The sequence below is a fragment of the Symphalangus syndactylus genome, chromosome 24, assembly GCF_028878055.3.
Source record: "Symphalangus syndactylus isolate Jambi chromosome 24, NHGRI_mSymSyn1-v2.1_pri, whole genome shotgun sequence".
In the NCBI taxonomy this organism is placed as follows: domain Eukaryota; kingdom Metazoa; phylum Chordata; class Mammalia; order Primates; family Hylobatidae; genus Symphalangus; species Symphalangus syndactylus.
Genome location: NC_072446.2, coordinates 28,085,799 through 28,113,736, shown reverse-complemented (window position 1 = coordinate 28,113,736; position 27,938 = coordinate 28,085,799). Strand labels below are relative to the sequence as shown.

At 48.8% G+C, this 27,938-nt stretch overlaps 1 protein-coding gene across 7 annotated transcripts in view; it reads left to right on the top strand.

Moving 5' to 3' along the window:
* Positions 1 to 21,735, top strand: part of HNF4A (hepatocyte nuclear factor 4 alpha) — a 77,125-nt gene extending 55,390 nt beyond the window's left edge. For 3 of the 7 annotated variants that reach the window (XM_055266385.2, XM_055266382.2, XM_055266380.2), the window contains 7 exons: positions 952 to 1,058; positions 1,764 to 1,919; positions 5,695 to 5,782; positions 6,987 to 7,142; positions 11,175 to 11,411; positions 15,474 to 15,626; positions 16,662 to 19,979. In XM_055266385.2, the coding sequence (XP_055122360.1) occupies positions 952 to 1,058; positions 1,764 to 1,919; positions 5,695 to 5,782; positions 6,987 to 7,142; positions 11,175 to 11,411; positions 15,474 to 15,626; positions 16,662 to 16,804 (1,040 nt within the window). In that variant the 3' untranslated portion in view covers positions 16,805 to 19,979. Of the gene's footprint in view, positions 1 to 951; positions 1,059 to 1,763; positions 1,920 to 5,694; positions 5,783 to 6,986; positions 7,143 to 11,174; positions 11,412 to 15,473; positions 15,627 to 16,661 lie in introns of all 7 variants that reach the window. The other 4 variants (XM_055266386.2, XM_055266384.2, XM_055266383.2 and 1 more) reach the window with 3 other exon arrangements.
* Positions 21,736 to 27,938: the final 6,203 nt, after the last annotated feature.

Genomic DNA, 27,938 nt, shown 5'->3' with positions numbered 1-27,938 from the left:
ATCACGACAGCACTGGGGTGTGAGGGGAAGCCAAGGAAGGTGGCCAGGCTTGATGCCAGTCCCTGAGACAAGAAAGAGTGCAGGGAGCCGGCTGGCAGGAAAATGCCTATGGGTAGGGAAACAGCCCCAGAGAGAGACTGCGATTGCCACCAGCACACAGAGTGGCAGGTTCCAGACAGGAAGCCAGGTCTCGTGCAGCTTCATCCTCCCTCCTTTCCGAATCAGCCAAGCCTCATTCCACAGTGAGGCCTCTTGGACTCCAAGGGCTATCCCATCCACTGTCCGGATGGTGGAAGGATCATCTTCTGTCTCAGGCCAGGACTGACCCAGAAAGGGTTGGGCAGTGGAGCCTGGGGCCCCAGTGGGCGGAGGCTCCAGATCCCTCAGTGCCTGGAGCAGAGCAGCAGTCGGAGGGAGGGAGACAGCGCCTGGCCTTGCTGACGCTGAGGTTAGTCTGGAGTACATGCAGCTCCTGCTGATGGACAAAACCATCAAGGCAGTTGGAGCCCCCAGATTCCCTTGTTCAGGAATCCCCAGGCCGTCTCCGTGTCACCCAGAGTGATTTGTTTTGCTTGCTTTACTCACTTTCATTTGGAAAGAAAGGGACCCTTTTGTAGACCAGAGCTTGAACATCTTTAATCTAGTCAGATCCCCTCCTCAATGCTCAAGACCCATTTTAAGCCCATAGCCGAGTCTTCACTGTCTTGCATGCCCCTGGTGATGGGTGGATCACTCCTATGGCCTCTCCATTGTGATGGGGGCAGTTCTGATATGTGGAAAGTTCTTCCACCAGCTGAGTTAGAGGCCATCTCCCCTCATTTTACATGCTGATGTGGGCCTGTTCTCTGGACGCCCCCCACCTCCTGCTCCCACTCCTCATCAGTCACAGACACCCCCACCCCCTCACTCCATCCCTGCCCTCCCTCCTCACTACTCTGTGCCTCCTCACAGCCGTCCAAAATGAGCGGGACCGGATCAGCACTCGAAGGTCAAGCTATGAGGACAGCAGCCTGCCCTCCATCAACGCGCTCCTGCAGGCGGAGGTCCTGTCCCGACAGGTACCCGGGTGATCCTGCCACCCACCCAGGGATCCCCCACACTACAGAGGAGCTCACCTCCTCCACCTCCCTTCTCCCCAGCCAGCCCTGGAGCAGCTGATGGGAGGGGCCTCAGATATTACAGAAGGGACACTGAGTCCAGTGTCACATGGCCCAGTTAGCAGCAAGGGCAGAAATTGAACCTGGTGCCCTGGGGTACTTTCTAATTCATCCTACTGCCTGCATCCCACAAGCCAAGCAGAGTCTTCGCCTTCACTGAGGGCCTGCAATCAGCTCAGCCCCGAGAGAACAGAACAGTGGCTCAGTGGACAGAGGTGGCAAAGTGGGGTCCAGCCCATCCCTTGCTGAGTGACCTTGGGCAAGTCACAGCACCTCTCTGAGCCATGGTTGCCTCATTGTCAGAAAAGGATGATGGTTTTTTGCCCTGCTTCTCTTCTAAGGCCGACAGACTCCTTGGGGCTCTAAAGCTGGTAGAGGAGGAGGCAGGGGGCAGGTAACAGGTGAAGACCCAGAGGGAGCCCTTCTCCCTCATCCCTGCCTCCTCCCTCCCTCCGTTTTTCCCCTGAGCTTCCTTCAGAGCTGGAGGGCACCCACTATCCAGCCCCCTCCCCGCATCTGATTCCAGGGAGGGGGCTCTGTGCAGAGGACAGAGAGTGAAGGAGGGCCCGGACATCTCCAGCATTTTCTTCCCTATATTTCTCGAAGATCACCTCCCCTGTCTCTGGGATCAACGGCGACATTCGGGCGAAGAAGATCGCCAGCATCGCAGACGTGTGTGAGTCCATGAAGGAGCAGCTGCTGGTTCTCGTTGAGTGGGCCAAGTACATCCCGGCTTTCTGCGAGCTCCCCCTGGACGACCAGGTGAGGATGGGCATTGATTTTGGGCAGTAGTGGGCACTAGACAGGGCAGCCAGGGGGCTGCTGGCCCACTTGGGATATAGCCGTGGACTGGCTTGATTTTATTTTATTTAACAAAATATGTAGCGCACACACGTGTCTGAAACTTTAAATCACCTTACAAATATTAACTCAGTTAGCTCCTCCAGCAACTCTATGAGGTAGGTACTAAGGTACTATTATTACTGCCATCTCATAGGTGAGGAAATTGGGGCACAGAGAAGTTAAGTAACCTGCTCAAGGTCACATAGCTACTATCCAGCATAGCTGGGATTAGAACTTGGCAGGGAAGCTCCAAAGTCCAAGTTCCTAACCATTGTACCTGCAGCTCTCCCAGGGGGATGTTGACAGGGACCCTAGGACAGGGATCAGGAGATTTTGGCTTAAGCTATGGCTCTAAGACTGGTTGTCTGCCTAATCCTGGGCAAATGAGTTCCTCTCTCTGAGCCTCAGTGTTCTCTTATCTGTAAAGTGGAAATGATAATATCCACTTTAGAGTGTGGTTGGGAGGATTGAAGACATTAGTGTCTGAAAAGTGCAAAAATCAGGTGATGGGGCAAGCTGCACAGTGGCCAGACCAGAGCTGGTCTCCCTAAACATTAGTTTCTTCCTTGTTTCCCACCAAAACAATTGAACTCAGCATCACGTTTCCCACCAAAACAGTTGAACTCAGCATCATATTTCCCACCGTACGTTTTTTTGGAATACTAAAATGTCCCTAGGGGGAAGAAAGGGTTGAAGGAAGGTGGCGTGTGTCTGAGAACAGATGAATTTTGGAGATACCACCCATGAAGCTCCTGCCCAGAGCACCCCTGGGCCTCCAAAGAGATGTTCCCCATCTGGGGAAGAGGAGCTGGGCTGGGCCACCTCCTCAGCTTTGGAGACAGACCCTGGTGCATTCGCTTACCTGTTTAGAACCTTTGCATAAGACACTGACAATGCATGTGAGTCTGTGAAAGCTTCTAAGAAGTCTCGTCCAGGCAGTTGTTTGACTTTGCAGAGGCCAAGGCTTTTCAAACTCCTTTGGCCCCAAGATTCTCCTGGAACACCTATTAATACTGCACATTGGGACACTGTGAAAACGCTGGTTTGGCTGGTCCCCAGCCTCATACAGGGGCTGGACCCGGGGCCCTCTTCCATGGTTCCTCCCTCCATTAGCAGAGTCGACAGGGCAAGGATCTTGGACAATCCGCCCCTACCGTCTCCCCTGTTCCTTGTGCTCTGCCCCCAGTCTCCTCTGCTGGAGTCTCTACATTAATGTTTAATCCCTCCTGTTCCTTCCCAGGGGCTTAGCAGGGCAACAAGATACCCCCAACCTGAGCAATTGTTAACCTCAATTTCCCACCCAAACCTCCCTGGCTGGGGCTCAGAGCATTCTCAGAGAGCAATGATGGGTGGCCAATAACACAGGACAATCATTAACACACCACCCCGACCTCCCGGCCCACCCCCCAGAACAGCTGCCATATCAGGGGGTTGAACCTGGGATCAGAAGGGTTCCCAGCTCCCCATTCCTGGTGTATGAGGAGCCCAGCTTGCCCAATGTAGGTGGGGCATCCCTGGGAAAGTCGGGGGCATTGTCCTCCAAAGGGCTCCCCAATTTTGGTAACATTGCCCCAGAAACTAGATTCCCAGTTGGTGTGCTTCTTGGACCTGGATACAATTGGAGAAAGAGATTGGGGCTTAGAGAGAGACAGCAATTTGCCTGAAGTCACAGAGCAAGTTAGCCACAGAACTGGGATTCAAATCCAGGTCTTCTGCTTCGTGGTGTGAAGGCCACTGGAGTGACTGATGAAAGACTTGCACAGTGCCTGGCACGCAGGAGGCTCTCAGCAATCAGCATCCTCGGCCTCCCTCCATACTGGTAGTGGAAAGTGGATTTCCCCTCCCAGGCAGTTTCCTCTTTTTCTGTTTTCCTCACAAGGTTCTATCCATGGGGAACAGAAGGGGCAAGGACAAGTGGCTGCCCAGGAGCAGCTAGAGCTAGAGAGGAAGTCAAGATGTTTGCTCATTCATTCATTCATTCGTTTCCCCTTTCCTTCCTTCCTTCATTCAAATATTTGTTGAAGGCTTATTTTGTGCCAAACATCTTCAGGCAAATGTCTTTTTTCCTCTAACAACAATTTCACCTCCTTAGAGGCCTTCTCTGACCTCCCCCATCTAATGTAGCCATTCTTGCCCCATTGCTCTCACCATCCTTTCCACTCCCCTCCCTCCCTTCTTCCCTTCCTCCCACCTTTTCTCCTTCCTTCTTTCCTTTATGCTGTGATCACCCTGCGTCCTGTGTACTTATTTATTCTCTGCTATCTGTTCCATCCTCTCTCCTATAAAATGTTAGTTCCATGAGATTAGAGACCTTGTCTCTCTTTTTTAAACATTGTGCCTCTGTTGTCTTAAAAAGTGTCTGGCATTTAGTAGGCATTTAGGATTTGATAACTGAAAGAATGAACAATCAAATTAATGCACAAGCAAAGGCATTTTAACCTTCTAGTTTGGCTTGCTATAGAACCTCCAAACTCTCTAACCCAACCTTGAAGATGAGATCCTTGAGGCTACCAGCCTGGTGCTGTTTTGTTTCAGGCCATCCTTTGGTCCTCAGGCAAGCACTAAAGGAGATGGCTCTCAGTGGGCTGGCTGTGTCCTTCTGTGAGCTTGCTGGGCCCCTACCTATGACTCCAGTCTTAGAAGTCTTGCCTTGTACCCCCTGCAGAGAAGGGTTTCATCAAGCTGATTCTCTGCCAGGGGCCAGTGCTCATACCTTTGCTTTGAGAAGGACCAGCCCTGAGACCTAACATCCACATCCAAGTTCTTGTAATGCCCTCTCAGAATCCTAGAGTCCTGCAATGTCGATCCCTGGAGGGATCTGCCAGACCAATGATTTCCCAAACAGAATTGCACTTCAGAGTCAACTGTGGAACTTTTTAAACACAGATCCCTAGGCCCACCCTAAACATACAGAATCAGGATCAGAATCTCAGGGCCTAAGAATCTGTATTTTCAGGCTGGGCGCAGTGGTTCACACCTGTAATCCCAGCACTTTGGGAGGCCGAGTTGGGCTGATCACCTGAGGTCAGGAGTTCAAGATCAGCCTGGCAAATATGGTGAAACCCTGTCTCTACTAAAAATAAAATTAGCCAGGCATGGTGGTGCATGCCTGTAGTCTCAGCTACTCTGGAGGCTGAGGCACGAGAATCACTTGAACCTGGGAGGCGGAAGGTGCAGTGAGCCGAGATCATGCCACTGCACTCCAGCCTGGGCGACAGAGTGAGACTCTGTCTCAAAAAAAAAAAAAAAAAAAAAATAGAATCTGTATTCTTATAAAGCACCCTTCATAATTCTCCATAGCTGGTCCACGGGTGGGAATTTGGGACCCACAGTTTTGGAATGTTTTGGGATCATAGACCTTTTTGAGAATCTCAAAAAAGAAAAAAAAAGCACCCAGAATGTTGCTTACAGTTTCATCAGGCACACAGAAGAGGCCCAGCAAGAAACAGCTTCTTGCCCAAGGACACAGCAGTTCAAGGGCAGAGTTGGCGCGAGGTCTCTCAGCTCTGAGTGCGTGTTCTTTCCCCTTCCAGGTTTCTAGTTTTATGGGCAGTAGTTTTATGATGCCCATTTCACGGTTCAGGCAGGTAGAGGCAGAGGAGAGCATTAAGCCGACTTGCCTGCGTCACTGAGTTGGCTACGGGCAGCCTTCCCAAGGGTACAGATGGCAAACACTGTTTCTTCTCTCTTTCAGGTGGCCCTGCTCAGAGCCCATGCTGGTGAGCACCTGCTGCTCGGAGCCACCAAGCGATCCATGGTGTTTAAGGACGTGCTGCTCCTAGGTAAGGTGGCTGCCTGCCCTGGCCAGGGCTCCAGGGAGGGCATGCCTAGCATGGCACTCACCCAGGCAAGGAGATTCACATGGTGGCATGCAAGGGCGAGGGAGACTAGTCAGGAGTGGCCCTGTCCTCAGGCTTGCATTGGAGGGCTCCAGGACTCAGTTCTCAACTGGGTACCCCTCTCAGATGCAAGGAGATGTGGATGCAAGGCATCAAATTCCCAGCATTGAATTCAGAGCACAATCAGGGTTATCCCTGGAATTACCTGTGCATCCTTTTTTTCTTTTGACAGAGTCTTGCTCTGTCACTCAGTCTGGAGTTCAATGGTGCGAACTCGGCTCACTTCAGCCTCCGCCCTCCATGTGGTCCATGTTCAAGCGATTCTCCTGCCTCACCCTCCAGAGTAGCTGGGACCACAGGCGTGCAACACCACACCCAGCTAATTTTTGTATTTTTAGTAGAGACAGGGTTTCACCATATTGACCGGGCTGGTCTCAAACTCCTGACCTCAGGTGATCTGCCCGCCTCAGCCTCCCAAAGTGCTTGGATTACAGGTGTGAGCCACCGCGCCCAGCCTACCTGTGCATTCTGATGTTTTTTCTGGAGTAGGAGCAAGAGGTGGTTAAGAATGGCACAAAACCCCAGCCCATGTCACCTGTGCCTTCATGGCATATTTATTATTTTAAACGCTTGTACAGCACACACTATGTGCCAGGGACTGTGCTCACTGCTTTGCAAACACTACCTATTTTAATACAACAATGCTATGAGGGAAGCTTGATTATTTATCCTCATCTTATAGATGAGAAAACTGAGGCACAGAGAGGTTAAGAAACTTATTCAACTATAACCGGCTATCGGGGCAGAGCCATTTAAGCAGGGCAGAGCAGTTCCAGAATCTGGTCCTTTAACCTTGATGCTTTGGTGCCTACCAGGTGGCCTTTGAATGTCATCGATCTTGTGAGTCGTGTTGGTAAATGGAGCTTGGGTCATGTGAAAGGGGTCCTAGAAAGCCAAGTTCCAAGCTCAGCCGGATGACTTGAGGCAGCTCATCTTCTGAATCTGGGATTCAGCTTCCTTACGTGACCATCCCTGCAGGCCCTCCTCCCACAGGCACCAGCTATCTTGTCAACTTAAAAGCCAAAACTAGAGGAGAGGGGTCAACCCAAGGTGACTTCCCATCCTCCCTCCCTCCCAACCCTTCCAGGCAATGACTACATTGTCCCTCGGCACTGCCCAGAGCTGGCGGAGATGAGCCGGGTGTCCATACGCATCCTTGACGAGCTGGTGCTGCCCTTCCAGGAGCTGCAGATCGATGATAATGAGTATGCCTACCTCAAAGCCATCATCTTCTTTGACCCAGGTACAGTGCACACCTCCTAAGCCATCCCCGACTCTCTCTCCGGAATGCTCTGCCAGACTTCTCCTTTGGGTTATGTACACTGAGTTCACCACCTCATCTCATGTTAACGACAGCCAGGAGAGGCCGTTTTCATTTAACAGATGAGGCAAGTCAAGATTTGAAGGGAGGATATGGCCAGGTGTGGTGGCTCACACCTGTAATCCCAGCACTTTGGGAGGCTGAGGCAGGCAGATCACCTGAGGTCAGGGGTTCAAGACGAGCCTGGCTAACATGGCGAAATCCCATCTCTACTAAAAATACAAAAATTAGCCAGGCATGGGGGTGCATGCCTGTAAGCCCAGCTACTCGGGAGGCTGAGGCAGGAGAATCGCTTGAACCTGAGAGGCGGAGGTTGCAGTGAGCCAAGATCGTGCCACTGCATTTCAGCCTTGGAGTCAGAGTGAGACTCCATCTCAAAAAAACAAAAACAAAGGGAAGATATGACTCAACAGGGCATCCTGACTCCAAAGGCCTGGGCTTTCCCTTCTTTTACTTCTTCCCTCCATCCTTCTTTCTCCTTACTTCCCATCTTCCTCTTTTCTTTCATATTTGCTTCTTTTCCTCAAAAAATTTTATCAAAATAATATCTAGAACCGGATGTGGTGGCTCACACCTGTAATCCCAGCACTTTGGGAGGCAGAGGCAGGAGGATCACTTCAGGCCAGGAATTCGAGACTAGCCTGGCCAACATAACAAGACCTCATCTCTATAGAAACTAAAAAAAATTAGACAAGGATAGTGGTGAGCACCTGCACTCCCAGCTACTCGGGAGGCCAAGGTGGGAGGATCTCTTGAGCCCAGGAGGTCGAGGCTGCTGTGAGCTGTGATTGCACCACTGCACTCCAGTCTGGGTGACAAAGCAAGACCTCATCTAAAAAATCAATCAATCAATCAATCAATCAATATATAAATCTACACATACTTAAAATGCGAATACTTCTCCGCATCCTACTTTTCCAGCTCTAAGTCTACTCCCCAAGAGAAGCATGTCTGATTCTTTTAATTGTTTCTTCTGGCAGTTTCCTCAACAATCGTAAATGAAAGACTAAGCCTTATATTTGTTGAATCCATTTTGGGTCATAATGTTCCCCTAGGATGGCGGAGGACTTTGCTTTTCTCCATCACCATTCCCATCATTTCTTCCCCATTTTTCCCAATATATTTTTATTGCTATTTTTGTGTCTCTGTTGCAAGTTATGTGGTTTTATCTTTCCTTTCTTGTTCTATCAACTGTAGATGGTATCTCCCAACCCTTCACATTGCAGGATGAAGAAAAAGCATTCCCACCCTCTCCTGTGGCTCTTGGCTCTCCTCTCCCCATTCTGTCCACTGACTTTTGCACCTGCATTTATACAGAATGCATTTGTCATCAGTCTTTGTACAAAACTTCCTTTTGTTTCCCAGCGTCAAAGGTGCCTGAACTCCGGAGGCTTGCTTGCCTTCCCTGCTTACATGTTAGAGGGGACCTACTGTATGCCAGGCACTGTCCTTCACACTGCAGATAGATTACCTCTAGTAATAATAGTAATGAAAAGGCTGGGTGCGGTGGCTCACGCCTGTAATCCCAGCACTTTGGGAGACTGAGGCAGGCAGATTACTTGACGTCAGGAGTTCAAGACCAGCCTGGCCAACATGGTGAAACCCCGTCTCTTCTAAAAATACACAAATTAGCTGTGTGTGGTGGTCCGTGCCTATAATCCCAGCTACTCAAGAGGCTGAGGCAGGAGAATCGCTTGAACCCAAGAGGCGGGGGTTGCAGTGAGCCAAGATCATGCCATTGCACTCCAGCCTGGGCAGCAAGAGCAATACTTCATCTCAAAATATATATATATATATATGTTTATATATATGTGTATATATATATATATATATATATATATAGTGATGAAGTGGAAGATGAGCCCTATGTATTGAATGCTCCCTAAAGAGCTGTTTTTAAACACTTTTTGTGGATTGTCTTACTTACCAACATGGTACCTGTGAAGTAGGAATTATTATTATCTCCATTTTACAGATAAGGAAACTGAGGCATGATTAACTTGCCCAAGGTCACACAACCAGAAAATGGCAGAGCTTGGATTTGAACTTCAGACCACCTGTCAATCCCAATTTCTCTCTCTCTCAAGCCCACATTCTTACCTACCACCTGCTATCCCACACTTCCCAGAGGGTGAGATTTCTAGTTCTAGTTCCCTCCACAGCCTGGCCCAGCCTGTATCCTCTGTAGTGCTCGGCACAAGGCTGGACTGGCAGAATTGTTCTGCAAAATGGGCAGGATCACTGATGCTGAGTCAGAGGCAGCAGCCTCCAGCAATTTGAAGAGGCGGGGGACCTAGTTCAAGACCTGGCATGCTGCAGGAGGTGCTCAATAAACATTTGTGGACTGAATGAACTAATGAACAAACATGATTCAGTGGAAACAGCCCACTATAAATGTGGGTGAATGTTCTTTCTGCCACTTCCTTTGTCCATGACAGAGGAAATCAATGCATTACCTCCATGAAGGTTGAGATTAAATATTGTATGACCACTTAAGTTCCCTTCTAGGCTAAGGATCTAGAATTTATTCACTGATTTTTTTTCATTCATTCATCCAGCCATCTAACAAAAAATATACATATAGTTATAAGTAAATATATATATTAAAAAATATATATATATATAGTCTGTCACCCAGGCTGGAGTGCAGTGGCACCATCTTGGCTCACTGTGACCTCTGCCTCCCAGTTTCAAGCGATTATCCCACCTCACCTCCTGAGTAGCTGGGATTACAGGCATGTGTCACCATGCCAGGTGAATTTTTGTATTATTAGTAGAGATGGGGTTTCACCATATTGGCCAGGCTGGTCTCAAACTCCTGACCTCAAGTAATTCCCCCGCCTCAGCCTCCGACGGTGCTGGGCTTACAGGCATGAGCCACCAGGCCTGGCCCTATTCAATAAATATTGACTATGCATGGTGCTAGGTGGTGGGTTTAAAACGGCAAAGTCCGGGTGCAGTGGCTCACACCTGTAATCCCAACACTTTGGGAGGCTGAGGCAGGCAGATTACCTGAGGTCAGAAGTTTGAGACAAGCCTGGCCAGCATGGTGAAACCCCGTCTCTACTAAAATACAAAAATTAGCTGGGTGTGGTGGTGTGTGCCTGTAATCCCAGCTACTCAGGAGGCTGAGGCAGGAGAATCGCTTGAACCCAGGAGGCAGAGGTTGCAGTGAGCCGAGATCACGCCACTGCACTCCAGGCTGGGAGTCAGAGGGAGACTCAGTCTAAATAAAATAAAATAAAATAAAATAAAATAAAATAAAATAAAATAAAAATGGCAAATAAGACATATGCCTGCCCCTGCCGAACTAACAGTTGGATGGCACAACAATTACATCCTCTGTGGTTAGCAGTGATGGAGGGGCCGCAGAGATTTGGAAACAGGAGGGACACAGGATGCAGACATAGGAGGGTAGAAGGGAGACTTCCTGGAGGAGGTGAAACCTAACCTGGGTCCCTAAGGTGATAGGAAGCAGGAACCAGGGAAGGGGAGCGTATTCTAACACAGTAGAAGCAGGAAGTGCTGAGGTCTGGATGAGGGGACCTCAACTGTGGCCCAAAACCCCAAGTTCCCATCGTGGCTCTGCCAACAACTGGCTGTGCGACCCAGGACAAGTCCTATCTTTGCACTGTGTCTGGATTTCCCCATGTGTAAGATGAGACGGTTGCTAGGTGCTTATTGGATGCATTCCTCAAGTCCCGCCCTCCATCTCCTATTCCCCACTCTTCTGGTTTAGTGCCTTAGGAAATGTGGCAGAAATCTTTTTCTGCCTGTGTCTAGGAAATCATAATTCATGCTGGCGTACCCCGGTTGTTGAGGTCCCTGAATCCTTGTGCCCACACTGCTGAAGACTCCTTGTGTGACACAAGTCAGGGGACATCTGGGTCTTGACTCCCCAGATGCTCCAGCTGGACCCTGCTGCCCTCCCTTGCCCACCCTCTTCCATTGTAGATGCCAAGGGGCTGAGCGATCCAGGGAAGATCAAGCGGCTGCGTTCCCAGGTGCAGGTGAGCTTGGAGGACTACATCAATGACCGCCAGTATGACTCGCGTGGCCGCTTTGGAGAGCTGCTGCTGCTGCTGCCCACCCTGCAGAGCATCACCTGGCAGATGATCGAGCAGATCCAGTTCATCAAGCTCTTCGGCATGGCCAAGATCGACAACCTGTTGCAGGAGATGCTGCTGGGAGGTCCGTGCCAGGCCCAGGAGGGGCGGGGTTGGAGCGGGGACTCTCCAGGAGACAGGCCTCACACAGACCTGAGCTCACCCATCAGCTCCTTGGCTTCCCCACTGTGCGGCTTTGGGCAAGTTGCTTAACACGTCTGTGCCTCAGTTTCCTCACCAGAAAAATGGGAACAAGGCAATGGTCTATTTGTTCAGGCACCGAGAGCCTAGCACATGCCAGTCACTGTTCTAAGTGCTGGCAATTTGGTAAAGAACAAGATCTTTGCCCTCGGGGAGGCTGTGTGTGTGTATTTATGGATGCGTGGATATCTGTGTATATGCTCGTATGTGTGTGCATGTGTGTATAAAGGCTCACATTTTATGATTTTGAAATAAACAGGTAATATGATAGAGTTTAACTGAAAAGGAATCCTCTTTAGATAGGAGAAGCCACAGGAGACCTCTCTGAAGTGGTGACTCTTGTGCTAAGACCCTAATGGCTGAAAGGAAATGGAAGGCTTAAAAGACAAGAGAGGAATATTCCAAGAAGAAGGAACTACTTCAAGGACCCCGGAGAGGAGAGAGTTGTGTGTTTGAGAAAGAAGGGCAAGGTTGTGAGATGGAGGAGGTGTAGGAGGGAAGATGGAGATTGGGCAGAAACCAAATCATAAACATATGGCTTTGTCAGAAATTTGGATTTTATTCTCATTGCAACTATTGTAAGGAGAGTGAAAACCAGACTAATTATTTTTATTATTTGAGACAAAGTCTCCCTCTATCATCCAGGCTGAAGTGCAGTGGCACAATCTCGGCTCACTGCAACCTCCACCTCCTGAGTTCAAGCAATTCTCCTGCCACAGCCTCCTGAGTAGCTGGGATTACAGGCGCCCGCCACCACACCCGGCTCATTTTTTAATATTTTTAGTAGAGACACGTTTCACCCTATTGGCCAAGATGGTCTCAAACTCCTGATCTCAAGTGATCACCCACATCGGTCTCCCAAAGTGCTGGAATGACAGGTGTGAGCCACCACGCCCAGCCCAGACTAATGCTTCAAACCAACCACTCTGACTGTTGGGTAGAGAGTGAATTGCAGAGATTCCTGAGAATGTCACTGTCTCCAATCACGTGATGGATGATGGAGGCTTGGACCATGGCAATGGAGCAGTGAAGACAAACCTGATCATCTATTTGGAGGAAGAGCCCACACCCACAGGATTTGCTGATTGATCAGATGTAGGGAGTGAGAGAAAGAGGAAGAGTCAAGGACAAAGTCTACATTTTTGCTTTGAGTAGCAGAAATGATGATGGAGTAATTTACTGAGATGAGGAGGACAGAATAAACAACAAGACACTGGGTCTGGGGGTGGTAGCGAGGGGTGACCTCAGAGATCCATTGTGGACTCTCTTTTCTTTTTTCCTTTTTTTTTTTTTTTTGAGACCAGTTCTATCTCTGTCACCCAGGCTAGAGTGCAGTGATACAATCATAGCTCGCTGCAGCCTCAACATTCCAAGCTCAAGAGATCCTCCTACCCTAGCCTTTCGAGCAGCTGGGACTACAGGTGCGTGCCACCACACCCAGCTAATTTTTCATTTTTGTTTTTTATAGAGACAGGGTTTCACTATGTTGCCCAGGCTGGTCTTGAACTCCTGGCCTTAAGCAATCCTTCCGACTTGGCCTCTCAAAGTGCTGGGATTACAGGTGTGAGCCACCGTGCCCAGCCTCATTGTGGACTTTCATTAAGCATGAGATGACTATTGCAAATCCAGGTTATCAAGGAGGCAGTTGAATGTATGAGTCTGTTGCTCAAGCACGAGATTAAAGGCAGCTCTGTGGAATCAGGGGAAGATGGAGCCATGGAGGGAAGGGAAGAAGATTGGCCAGAGGGGTAGGACAAAACCAGGGCAATTCCAGAATCCAAGAGAAGAGTGTGTTTGAAGGACAGTGTTTAATGGTGTTAAACTCTACAGAGAGACAGAAAGAAGGGGGGAGGAAAGGAGAGGGGAAGAGAGAGGAAGGAGTCCATTGGATTGACAGCTGGAGGCTCTTGGCAATTGTGTTGAAAGCAGTGTCAGAGAGCTGGGAGAGTGGAAACCAGATTGGAGAGTGCTCCAAAGACAGTGAGTGGGAAGGTGGAGATAGGGTAGATAACCCTTTGAAATGGTTTGACTCTGAAGGGGATTATGAAGGATTTAGGATGACTGTAAGAGAGTGATTAGAATGATAGGTCATGGAGTCTGGGCTGCACTCAAAGAGAAATAAAGATAGAGGCCAGGCACGGTGGTTCACACCTGTAATCCTAGCACTTTGGGAGGCCGAGGCAGGTGGATCACTTGAGGCTAGGAGTTCAAGACCAACCTGGCAACACAGCAAAACACCATCTCTACTGAAAATACAAAAAAAATTAGCCAGACATGGTGGCATGCGCCTGTAACCCCAGCTACTCGGGAGGCTGAGGCAGGACAATCGCTTGAACCTGGGAGACGGAGGTTGAAGTGAGCTGAGATCACGACATTGCACTCCAGCGTGGGCGACAGAACAAGGCTCTGTCTCAACAACAGCAACAAAAGGGTGGGGTGATAGTGAAAAGAGAGTGTCAGTGAATTGACAGTCTCAGTAGGGCTGAAGAATTTTTTCAGTGATGGTATTAGATTACGGGAGCTGGAAGGACATGAGGTGAAGTCAAAGTGGGGATGTTGAATTCGAGATTTTCGAGGTGTTTCCGTGACTGGAGATGACAAGGCGAGGACGAGGTTTCTCGACATTGGTACTATTGATACTTGGAATTGGACGATTCTTTGTTGTGCGGGGCTGTCCTGTGCATTGTTCAGCTGCATCTCTGTCCTGTACCCATAAGGTGCCAGTAGCACTTCTCCAGTGGTGACAACCAAAAATGTCTTCGGATATTGTCAAGTGTGTCCTGATGGGCCAAAATCATCCCCAGTTGGGAATCACTGTTATGTGATAGCTCATTTCATTCTCACTTTGACCCTGTGAACATGGGGTTATTATGAATCAGGTGTCATTGAGATCAGGATCAGGAGCCTGTGGTCTGTTGCCAGATAATTAAGTAAGAGCTCTCTGGGCTCAGTTGTCTCATCTGTAGAGTGGGCTAATAATAGTATCCATCCTATAGGATTGCTATGAGGATTAAATTATGTGAAACATGAAAAGTGCTATACAATAGTACTTGGCACATGATAATTGTTAATTATCAACAATTGTTATTTATCACTGAAATAGATGTACTGTAGAGATCTCTTGCAAGCATTGAAATTCCACCATTGTCATATTACTCACCATAGGCTATTATTAAACCATACCCCATGTGGTATTTTTACTCCCTGATGCATGTTTGAAGTGGTTACTGTGTTCCAGACAATCTGCTAGGCCCTCAAAGAAAGAAGAAAAATACATCTGAAATTGTAATGCTCATAGACAGAAGAAGTGGTTGTTCCTAAAAGTTGTGTTACAGACAAATTACTATAAGAAATCCAAGGAAAGAGAATCAGGAGAGGCTTCTAAAGAGAGGAAATACATGAGCTGGGATTTGGGCTTATGGACATGGAGCAGGTTTGGGTTGGAAAAAACATCTCTGACGGAAGCAACAACGTGAGCAGAAGCATAGAGATAGGAAAACACAGGGGACACATAGATGCTATAAGTAGGTCAGTTGGCTGCAGCAGAGATGTGGGGGATGAGGCTGAAAGTTGAGGCGGGACCAAATGGTTAAAGGACTTGCACTCCAAGGAGCTTTGAGAGCCATTGATTACATCCATTATGTTACTATGTGACCAATACACTACTCATTAGAACATTTATGTGATCTCAGAGCTTCCTTATATGCACCTTGTGCCTTTCAACTCACTTTTGTTCTCTTGGTTTTTTGGGGTCCTCTTAACACCCTCATGAAGTCTACAGATGGGAATGGTACACCCTAGTTTACTAACCCAGGAATAGGTACCCAACAGGCACTGCCAATATTGGATGGGCAGGTTGATTGGCCACGCCTGAGGAAGATGGCATCCCAAGGCCTGAGGTCTGCATCCCAGACTCTCCATCCTGATCGACCTTCTCTACCTGCAGGGTCCTCCAGCGATGCACCCCATGCCCACCACCCCCTGCACCCTCACCTGATGCAGGAACACATGGGAACCAACGTCATCGTTGCCAACACAATGCCCACTCACCTCAGCAACGGACAGATGTGTGAGTGGCCCCGACCCAGGGGGCAGGCAGGTGGGCAAACTCTGGGGCTTTACCCTGCAAAGGGTGAGGATGGGGCTTAAGAGAGGAGGCAGGAGAAGGTGGAGTCTAGAAGGTAGAACCAGGATGCAACAGTTTTCTGGGTTCCAGGGTAGGGAATAAAGGGCAAGATTGTCCATTTGTTGAGGCTGTTTATTCAGTAAGGTGACTGACAGCCTTTACTGAATGAAGCCATTGTTGGGATGAGGCAATCCACTGGATGAGGTAACCCATTGAGTGAAGACGTTCTTGGGTGAGAATTCCATTAGTTGACATTGTCCATTAGGTAAAATTGGTCATTGAAGTAAGGCTGCTCAATTGGGTAAGGCTATCCATTAGACAATTAGATGAGACTATCCATTGGGTCAGGATGTCTGCTGGGCTAGACCATCCTCTGAAACCTCCAAAGTATAAACTTGTCATTGGGCAAAGCTCTTCAAAGAATAAGATTATCAATGGGATGAAGTGATCCACTGAGATGAGATGATATTTTACTGACATTGTTCTCGGGGAAAGTTTTCCATTGAACAAAGTTGGCCAGTTTGGTCAAATTTGCTCTCCAAACCTGCCATGAGAGTGAGGCCAATTAGTTTCTATTACTCATCTCCTAAATATCCAAGAAATGGTATTTTTTGAGCCAGTTGGCCCAGGGTTTCATCAACTGATGCTCCCTCTCCCAGGAAAGAATATCCCTGTCACCCATCCCATTGTCGTTGAGGACAGCCAGGCCTGGGCCTTGGTTTGGGAGAAGAAGTCCAAGTCTGCATATCAAATAAATGATGGAGGAGATGGGTGGTAGGACCTTCCAGACCTCATAAAACTTATGCTTTATGATCTGGGACTCACCGAAGGTTGAGCCATAAAAGACCTTAGGGATTATCTGGTTTAATTAATTCTCTCATTTTATAGAGGAAGAAATTAAGTCAAGGCGGGGCGGGGTGGGAGGGGAGAACTTTCCCAGGGCTCTTCATTTGCTCCCACAAAGGCTGAAATTTTGAGCAGCCCCTATCTGTCTGTTTGTCCTTCCAGCCACCCCTGAGACCCCACAGCCCTCACCACCAGGTGGCTCAGGGTCTGAGCCCTATAAGCTCCTGCCAGGAGCCGTCGCCACAATCGTCAAGCCCCTCTCTGCCATCCCCCAGCCGACCATCACCAAGCAGGAAGTTATCTAGCAAGCCGCTGGGGCTTGGGGGCTCCACTGGCTCCCCCCAGCCCCCTACGAGAGCGCCTGGTGATCACGTGGTCACGGCAAAGGAAGACGTGATGCCAGGACCAGTCCCGGAGCAGGAATGGGAAGGATGAAGGGCCCGAGAACATGGCCTAAGGGCCACATCCCACTGCCACCCTTGACGCCCTGCTCTGGATAACGAGACTTTGACTTGGGGAGACCTCTACTGCCTTGGACAACTTTTCTCATGCTGAAGCCACTGCCTGCACCTTCATCCATGTCCAACCCCCGACTTCACCCCAAAGGACAGCCGTCTGGAGATGACTTGAGGCCTTACTTAAACCCAGCTCCCTTCTTCCCTAGCCTGGTGCTTCTCCTCTCCTAGCCCTGGTCATGGTGTCCAGACAGAACCCTATGAGGCTGGGTCCAATTGTGGCACTTGGGGCACCTCACTCCTCCTTCTGCTGCTGCCCCCACCTCTACTGCCTCCCTCTGCTGTCGCCTTGCTCAGCCACCCCGTCTTCTCCAACACCACCTCTCCAGAGGCCAAGGAGGCCTTGGAAACGATTCCCCCAGTCATTCTTGGAACATGTTGTAAGCACTGACTGGGGACAGGCACCAGGCAGGGTCTAGAAGGCTGTGGTGAGGGAAGACGCCTTTCTCCTCCAACCCCACTGCATCCTCCTTCTTCAGGGACTTGGGTGGGTATTCGGGGTGAGGATCTCTGCAGGCCTTCAACCTGAGAAAACAAGCCCAGGTTGGCAACTGCAACAGGAACTTGGAGTGGAGAGGAAAAGCATCAGAAAGAGGCAGACCATCCACCAGGCCTTTGAGAAAGGGTAGAATTCTGGCTGGTAGAGCAGGTGAGATGGGACATTCCAAAGAACAGCCTGAGCCAAGGCCTCGTGGTAGGAAGAATCTGGCAAGAATTGAGGAAGAATGGTGTGGGAGAGGGATGATGAAGAGAGAGAGGGCCTGCTGGAGAGCATAGGGTCTGGAATACCAGGCTGAGGTCCTGATCAGCTTCAAGGAGTATGCAGGGAGCTGGGCTTCCAGAAAATGAACACAGCAGTTCTGCAGAGGATGGGAGGCTGGGAGCTGGGAGGTCAGGTAGGGTGGATGATATAATGCGGGTGAGAGTAATGAGGCTTGGGGCTGGAGAGGACAAGATGAGTAAACCCTCACATCAGAGTGACATCCAGGAGGAATGATCTCCCAGGGCCTGTCTCAAGCTCTTCCTTACTCCCAGGCACTGTCTTAAGGCATCTGACATGCATCATCTGATTTAATCCTCTCTTCCTCCCTATTAACCTAGAGATTGTTTTTGTTTTTTATTCTCCTCCTCCCTCCCGCCCTCACCCGCCCCACCCCCTCCTAACCTAGAGATTGTTACAGATGATGAAATTGCGTTCTAAGAGGTGAAGTGATTTTTTTTTTCTGAAACTCACACAACTAGGAAATGGCTGAGTCGGGACTTGAACCCAGGTCTCCCTGGATCAGAACAGGAGCTCTTAACTACAGTGGCTGAACAGCTTCTCCAAAGGCTCCCTGTGTTCTCACCGTGATCAAGTTGAGGGGCTTCTGGCTCCCTTCTCCAGCCTCAGAAACCAGGCTCGTTCTTCTGGGAACCCTGCCCACTCCCAGGACCAAGATTGGCCTGAGGCTGCACTAAAATTCACTTAGGGTGGAGCATCCTGTTTGCTGATAAATATTAAGGAGAATGCATGACTCTTGACAGCTTTTCTCTCTTCACTCCCCAAGTCTAGGGGAGGGGTGGCAGGGGTCTGTTTCCTGGGAGTCAGGCTCATCTGGCCTGTTGGCGTGGGGGTGGGACAGTGTGAGCAGTGTGGTGCAGGGGAGGGCTAAGCCGGCCTGGGTTTGAGGCCTGCTCCGGAGACCGTCACTCCAGGTGCATTCTGGAAATATTAGACCCCAGGATGGAGAGACCAGCATGTCATCCATATGGAATCTTGGTGGCTTTGAGGACATTCTGGAAAATGCCACTGACCAGTGTGAACAAAAGGGATGTGTTATGGGGCTGGAGGTGTGATTAGGTAGGAGGGAAACTGTTGGACCAACTCCTGACCCCCGCTCAACACTGACCCCACTGAGTGGTTGGAGGCAGTGCCCCAGTGCCCAGAAATCCCGCCATTAGTGATTGTTTTTTATGAGAAAGAGGCATGGAGAAGTATTGGGGCAATGTGTCAGGCAGGAATCACCACATCCCTATGGCAGTCCCAGCCAAGCCCCCATTCCCAGCGGAGACTGCGCCCTGCTCAGAGCTCCCAAACCTTCCCCCACCACCTCACTCAAGTGCCCCTGAAATCCCTGCCAGACTGCTCAGCCTGGTCTGCGGTAAGGCAGGGAGGCTGGAACCATTTCTGGGCATTGTGGTCATTCCCGCTGTGTTCCTCCACCTCCTCCCTCCAGCGTTGCTCAGACCTCTGTCTTGGGAGAAAGGTTGAGATAAGAATGTCCCATGCAGTGCCGTGGGCAACAGTGGCCCTTCATGGGAACAACCTATTGGAGCAGGGGGTCAGTTCTCTGCTGGGAATCTACCCCTTTCTGGAGGAGAAACCCATTCCACCTTAATAACTTTATTGTAATGTGAGAAACACAAAACAAAGTTTACTTTTTTGACTCTAAACTGACATGATATTAGAAAATCTCTCCCTCGCTCTCTCTTTTTTTTTTTTTTTTTTGGCTACTTGAGTCGTGGTCCTAAAACACAAAATCTGATGGACTAACAGAGGGTTGCTGGAGGGACAAGTGTGGGCACAATTTCCCCACCAAGACACCCTGATCTTCAGGCAGGTCTCAGGAGCTCCTAAAAATCCGCATGGCTCTCCTGAGAGTGGACAGAGGAGAGGAGAGGGTCAGAAATGAACGCTCTTCTATTTCTTGTCATTACCAAGCCAATTACTTTTGCCAAATTTTTCTGTGATCTGCCCTGATTAAGATGAATTGTGAAATTTACATCAAGCAATTATCAAAGCGGGCTGGGTCCCATCAGAACGACCCACATCTTTCTGTGGGTGTGAATGTCATTAGGTCCTGCGCTGACCCCTGAGCCCCCATCACTGCTGCGTGATGGGGCAAAGAAACAAAAAACATTTCTTATTCTTGTGTGTTTTAACAAAAGTTTATAAAACAAAATAAATGGCGCATATGTTTTCTAAGTCCTTGGATAAGTATCTTTTCTTTCAGGTATCAGAAATAAGACTGAATCTTCTGGTTCTACTTGGGGGTTAAAAAAATTTTTTTTAAAGGAAGAATGAGAATAGTTTTATAGTTCTTTGTGATGTGCAGAATGTTTCTGTGTCCATTATAATTTTTCAGTCTTCACATCAAGAGGTAAGCAGTTAGACATGATTACTCCCACTTTCCAGATGAGGAGACCGAGGCTTGGGGGAAGTGACTTCTCTTGGGAGGCAGAGGTGGACATCTAACCCTGGTCTCTTGATTCTAAGTATATGGAGAGAGTGAAAGCTGATCCCCCTTCTTGAAGAGGGGAGTGATGAGGGGAGAGTGCAATGGAAAGATCTGGAAGAATGGCAAGAGGGTCCAAGGGTCTGTCATTCTCCACCAAGGTTCAAGACAGAGCCTTTTGCTGGGTCGCCTCAATCTGCCAGCAATGGAAGATGAGTAGCTGTGGGGACATTTCATAAAAGCAAGTGGTTTTTTTGTTTTGTTTTGTTTTGTTTTGTTTTGTTTTGTTTTGTTTTGTTTTGTTTTCTTCTAGAACAGGGCTGTGCACAGTGGCTCACCTCTGTAATCCCAGCACTTTGGGAGGCTGAGGCGAGAGGATCACTTGAGCTCAGGAGTTCGAGACCAGCCAGAGCAATATAAGGAGACCCCATCTCCACAAAAAATTTAAAAATTAGCCAGGTATAGTGGTGTGTGTCTATAGTACCAGCTACTCTGAAGGCTGAGGTGGGAAGATTGCTTCAGCCCAGGTGTTTGAGGATGCAGTGAGCTATGAATGCAACACTGCACTACAGCCTGGATGAAAGAACAAGACCCTGTCTCAAAACGTAAATAATAAGTAAAGAGAATAAAAGCAAGAGATGTACTTGAGAATCTCCAGCCAGATCTGTAGCCACTGCGGTTCTCTCCAAGGCTGAACTATTATAGGAGGGTGGCCTTGTGTCTCGGTCACCACAGACCAGAGCATTCCATTCACTCAGGGTTGTGCTGGAGCTGGCTTGTGAGAAGTGACTGTTAGCTTCTCTTCCCAACTCCATGTTTGCCAGTGCCACACTGATAGCTTGAAATTGGTTATTGCTGGAGTGTTTACACCACAAAGACTAGCAAACGCTACAAATCAGGGCTTTTGCTCCTGGAGAGCCCGTTGTTAACATTCACCAGCACACCACAGCATTCGGCGATGGCTGGACCATGGGATGCCTACATATGGGGACATCCTCCTTGGGGATGAGGGTAGAGCAGGGTGATCCTTTCACCTCTTCCTTAAGGGAGGGGACAAAAGTTCTGGTCTGGGAAGCACACGTTTTGCTGATCAGTGTAACCTTGGGCAGGTCACTCCGCCACTCCAAGCCTCATCTGTAAAGTGGGAATGATATCTCCCTCCAGGGCAGATGTCAGGATTCAACGGAATGAGATCACAGTAACTGTGAGAGCTCCCGTTACATGACGAGTACAAGTGAACTCTTCATGCGCCCCTTTCTAGCTAGAGGTTAACCATTAAACTCTCCAGCCTTCAGAGCACCCATTCGCTGTCTACCTGATCCCTAGGGCCGCTCCCGCCTTCCCCTGTGCCTTCCCTCCACTAGTCAGCACCAGGAAATATTTTTGATAACGTTGCAACGGAGGCCTTGTTCATGCTGCCGCCATCGGGGACATGGAGGGGTGGGGGCCAGAGGAGACTATTTCAGTCCTAAATTGTGCTTAATAAATCCATATCAAAATCATAAACCCTTGGCTGCCATAAATTCCTCTACCCTTGGTTCCTCCACCTCATCAGCCCTTTGCCCTGGTTAATCTCAAATCTCAGCACAGGCAGCCAGAGCTTCAGGTTTGGTTTCTATTTCAGTTGCTAAACAGCATCAGCTCAGGTAGCAGACAGTAAAATTCCAATTTTAGAGATGATGAAACTGAGGTTCAGAAAGGTGAAGAAACTTGTCCAAGGTCACACAGCTAGAGACCCCGCGGAGACCTGAGCCCATGCTTCTACCACCCAGGTAGCCTGATTAAGAAATGGGAATTCTTGGCTGAGCATGGTGGTTCACGCCTGTAATCCCACCACTTTGGGAGGCCAAGATGGGTGGATCACCTGAGATTAGGAGTTCAAGACTAGCCTGGCCAACATAGTGAAACCCCGTCTCTACTAAAAATACAAAAATTAGCCGGGCATGGTGGTGCATACCTGTAATCCCAGCTACTCGGGAGGCTGAGGCAGGAGAGTTGCTTGAACCCAGGAGGTGGAGGTTGCAGTGAGCCGAGATTGTGCCACTGCACTCCAGCCTGGGTGACAGAGCGAGACTCCATCTCAAAAAAAAAAAAAAAAACGGAATTCTCAATTCTCAAGCTTCTCAGGGAGACAGATTTGAGGTTTCCTCTCATATCCTTATTTGGTGGCCCTACAATTAAACCTCTTTCTCTGCTACAAAACAATGGAAAAAAACTGGAATTTCTAAGACTCCTCTTTTTTTTTTTTTTTTTTTTTTTTTGAGTCAGGGTCTCACTCTGTCACCCAGGCTGGAGTGTAGTGGCACCATCATAGCTCTCTGCAACCTCTGCCTCCAGAGTTCAAGCAATCCTCCTGCCCCAGCCTTTTGAGTAGCTGGGGTACAGTGTGCCAGCACACCTGGCTAATTTTTTCCTTTATTTTTAGTAAAGATGAGGTCTTGCTATGTTGCCCAGGCTGACCTCTTTTTAGCTCCTCTGAAAAGTTGTTTCCCCAAGCCATGCTACTAGAAGCTTCTTATTCCATCATTCCATCATTGCTCAGAGTGGGGACCAGAAGTAGAAGGGACCCTGGGTGACAGGCTGCTCGAAGATCCAAAGAAAGTTTCATGCAGTGTGAATGGTCTGTCATCCCAAATTGGTGAAATTGTCCTATTTCCTCATTTGTGGAACCCAGATAACCTTTGATCTACACTTCTCAAATCCACGTATCATATGTAAATTCCAGGATGTGATCTCACAGGCCTGAATCACAGGATCCCAGGCAGCTGTTTGACGATGGTGGAGTTAGACACCAAATCATGATGCCAAGGACATTTACTGGGCTCTTCCTCTTTGCCAAACATGGCTGGACATAATTTAATTCCCACAACAACCTCTGAGGCTGTCATTCTTGTGGTTCTGTTTCACAAATAAGGAAACAAGGCCGGGCATGGTGGCTCATGCCTGTAATCTCAGCACTTTGGGAGGCTGAGGCAGGTGTATCTCCTGAGGTCAAGAGGTTGAGACCAGCCTGGCCAACATGGTGAAACCTCATCTCCATTAAAAATACAAAAAAAAAAATAGCCGGGCGTGGTGGCATGTGCCTGTAGTCCCGGCTACTCGGGAGGCTGAGGCAGGAGACTCGCTTGAACCCGGGAGACAGAGGTTCCAGTGAGCCGAGATCATGCCACTGCACTCCAGCGTGGGCAAAAGCATGAGACCCTGCCACAACAACAACAAAGAGGAAACAGGCTCAGGAGGACAGAGGAAGGGACTTGCCCAAGGTCCGCACACAGCTGGTCACCACTCCATAGCTGGTGTGGCCGCTGATCTGATGCTCATTGTCTGACTCCAGGGGCCAACGTGAGGCCTTGAGGAAGACACTGGTGACTCCGTCACTGCGTGGTGGGCACAGAAGTAGTGTGAATGGCGGAAAGCTCATCTCATGACAAATGTTGATGAGCAGAGCCCTGTGCTGGGCACCCTGGGATTATGGAGAAGCAATAGCATGAGGCGCCTCCCTCCTAGAGCTTTCAGTTTTCATACGGACAGGGGAAAATTAGAAGCAGTTGACGACAAGAGCCAAAGGGGTGAACGTGACAGCTGGTGAGGTGGTGGGGAGGGAGAGGTGACTGCACTCTGGGAAAGGGAGTGGTGTACGCTTTGAAGGACGATTCAGAGGCAATAATGAGGCCAGACAGAAGTGCGCTCGAGGCTGAGGAGTGAGCAGCAAGTGGGAGGAGGCAGCGGGAACTCTGTGCATGGGGGCAGGACGAGGGCTGGCATTTTCCAACCTTCGTGCACATGCCAGCTTGACCTCTCCATGCCCAAGGACCGCTGTAACTTCCATTCCTTATTTTTCGTTAAATCAGTTCATCATGATTCCCTTTAAATTTCAGGTCACCGACATAAATAGGAAACCAGCATCATTTGCCATAAATAAGAGGTGATTGCAAAATTAGTGAAAAGAAAACAATGTTTTTCAGCTGCAGCCAGGTGGAATCACCCCAGGGAAAGCTCTGTTCTTGCTTTCATATTAAAAAGGAAAACTGGCAAATATTACAGAGATGTTAAGGGCATACACGTGCCCAATGGAGACTTTCTCCTTAAAGCTTTCAGAGGCCTGTAAAGGACAGACTTTGGGGACAATATCACTTAATACCTTCAGTATGTTTCTAAAACTTCCCCCAGTTCCACTGGAGGCCCTCATCCCACTTCTGGAAGCTCGCTCACTAGGACAGCTGGTTTGCACACAAGTAGTGGGGACCTCAAATACTGGACAGAGGAGTCTGGAATTTCTTCCAGGGAAAAGGAAACCACTGGAGGTTTCTGTTTGGTTGGTTTTTTGAGAGGGGTTCTCGCTCTGTCACCCAGGCTGGAGTGCAATGGCGCAATCTCGGCTCACTGCAACCTCTGTCTCCCAGGTTCTAGCAAGTCTCCTGCCTCAGCCTCCCAAGTAGCTGAGATTACAGGAGCCCACAACCACACCCAGCTAATTTTTGTATTTTTAGCAGAGATGGGGTTTCGCCATGTTGGCCAGGCTGGTTTCGAACCCCTGACCTCAAGTGATCCACTCGCCTCGGCCTCCTAATGTGCTAGGATTACAGGCATGAGCCACCGCACCCGGCCCACTGGAGGTTTGAGAGCAGTGAAGGTTGTAGGCAGATATGTATATATGTATATCAATATACATACATATATAAATATATATAATATATATAAATACATATACGTATATATATACATATATGTGTATATATGTATATATATGTATACATATATACGCGTATATATGTATACATATATATGTGTGTGTGTGTGTATATATATATATATATATATATATTTTTTTTTTTTTTTGAGACAGGGTCTCCCTCTGTCACCCAGGCTGGAATGCAGTGGCACAATCACAGCTCACTGCAACCTCTGCCCCCTGGGCTCAAGTGATCCTCTTACCTCAGCTTCCTGAATAGCTGGGACCACAGGCAAGCACAACTATTTTTTTGTATTTTTAGTAGAGATGGGGTCTTGCCATGCTGTCTAGGCTTGTCTTAACTCCTGAGTTCAAGCAGTCCGCCCGCCTCGGCCTCACAAAGTGTTGGGATTACAGGCGTGAGCCACTGCACCCGGCCAGACCTGTATCTTTAAAACATCACCCTGGCTGCTTTGTAGCAGACAATGGAAGGGGTGCAACTGTAAGCTGGGAGACCAATGAAGACACAAATGTACTGGATCAGGTGAGAGGTAGTGATGTCCATACCAAGATGGTGGCAGTGGAGTAGAGAAAAGCACCAACCCAAGAGACTTTTATTCATTCATTCATTCAACAAATATTTAGTGAGTGTCTATGTGTTGAACATTTTTCCGAGTCTGAGAGGTAGGCAGGGGTGAGACTGGAGGTAGCCTTCTAGGCCATGAGAAAGATCCTGGATTTTCTTGTCGGTATAGTGGGAAGCTCTTCACTTTTGAATAGAGAAGTGATATGATCTGCTTGATGTTCTTAAAAGGCCACTCTCTGCTGTATAGAGAATGGCCTATGTGGAAAAACAGTGGAAGCAGAGATGCCCACAGGTGGCCTGGGCAGTGGTCCTGGTGAAAGATGATGGCAGCATGGACTAGGGTTGTGGAGTGGGCAGAATTTTTTAAATGCGCCCCCCAAGATGCCTGCCTTTGGTGCATACACACCTTCTTTCAGTTATCCAATTAGACATGAATCTAGGTGCTCCTGTGAAGAGATTTTGCAGATGTAATTTAAGTCCCAAACCAGCTGACTTTTTGATAGGGAGATATTTTTTGGTGGGCCTGGCCTAATCAGGTGAGGCCATAAAGGGAGCTGGGCTCTTTCTATGAAATTAGAAATGTGAGAAGGATTCCACATAAGGGAGAGTCTCTGTTGCTGGCTTTGAACACCAAGGGGGCACTTGGCAAGGGATGCAAGTGGCCTCTAGAAACTGAGAGACCCCTGGCTGAGAACCAGCAAGAAAATGGTGACAGGGTGACAGTCCGACAACCATGGGGAACTGAATGCAGGCAACAACATGAATGACCTTGGATCCTTTCCTAGAGCCCTCAGGTAGGTACACAGCTCAGTCATTTAAGAACCCAAGCAGGGAACCCAATCACGCCACATCTGGACTGCTGAACTATAGACCTGAGAAATCACAAATGGGCAGTGTTTTCTTTTCTTTTCTTTTGAAACGGAGTTTCGCTCTTTTTGCCCAGGCTGGAGTGCAATGATGTGATCTTGGTTCACTGCAACCTCCACCTCCCAGGTTCAAGTGATTCTCCTGCCTCAGCCTCCTGAGTAGCTGGGATTACAGGCATGCACCACCACGCCCAGCTAATTTTGTATTTTTAATAGAGACGGGGTTTCACCATGTTGGCCAGGCTGGTCTCGAACTCTTGACCTCAGGTAATCTGCCCACCTCGGCCTCCCAAAGTGCTGGGATTACAAGCATGAGCCACTGTGCCCAGCTCACAAATGGGCAGTGTTTTAAGCATCTACATTTGTGGCAATTTGTTATGCAGCAATAGAAAATGAATACAGGTGGTGGTCGTGAGAGGCGGTCAGAGTGGAGTGTTCTGGAAGTAGAACAGCCAAGAACTTACTAAGGTATGTGAAGAAAAGTAACTGTGGCCAGGTGGTGCTGTCTGTTGACAGAGGAAGACTGGAGGAGCTGCAAATTTGGGTTAGAAAACAAAGAGCTTGTTTTTGGATGTGCTGTTTGAGATCCCAATTAAACATCCAGGGACTCATTGGATATATGAGTCTAGAGCTTGGGGAAAAGTTGGGGCTGGAGATAAAAAGTCTAAGTCATAAGCATAGATGAGAAGTTTAATAATCAACTGGGCTGAGCGTGCTGCTCACTCCTGTAATCCCAGAGCTTTGGGAGGCGAAAAAGGGAGAATCTCTTGAGGCCAGGAGTTCGAGACCAGCATGGGCAACACAGCAAGACCCCCTGTCTCTACAAAAAATTCAAAAAAAAAAAAAAATAGCTAGGTGTGCTGGCACATGCCTGTAGCCCCAGCTACTCTGGAGGCTGAAGCAGGAGAATTGTTTAAGCCCAAAAGTTTGAGGCTGCAGTGAGCCATGATCAAGCCAGTGCACTTCAGCCTAGATGACAGAGCAAGACCCTGTCTCTATTAAAGAAAAAAAGATCAATAGGAAGATTGCTCAGCAATAAAAAGAAGCAAACTACTGATACAAACAACATGGGGCCAGGCGTGGTGGCTCACACCTGTATTCCAGCACTTTGGGAGGCTGAGTGCGGGGCGGGGGGGGTGGATCATTTGAGGTCAAGAGTTCGAGACCAGCCTGGCCAACATGGTGAAACCCCGTCTCTACTAAAAACACAAAAATAAGCTGGGTGTGGTGGCACACGCCTGTAATCCCAGCTACTCAGGAGGCTGAGGCAGGAGAATTGATTGAACCCTGGAGGTGGAGGTTGCAGTGAGCTAAGATCGAGCCACTGCACTCCAAACTAGGTGACAGAGGGAGACTCCGTCTCAAAAAAGAAAAAAATAGAAAACCATGGGACTCAAAGTCATAACACTAGGTGAAAGAAGCCAGGCTCAGAAGACTACATACTATATGATTCCATCTCTGTGATGTTCTGGAGAAGGCAAAACCATAGACACAGATCTGTGGCTGCCAGGGGCAAGGGCTGGGGTAGGGGTTTGAATACCAAGGGACACAGGGGAGGGGGTTTGGAGTGATGGGAATGCTCTGA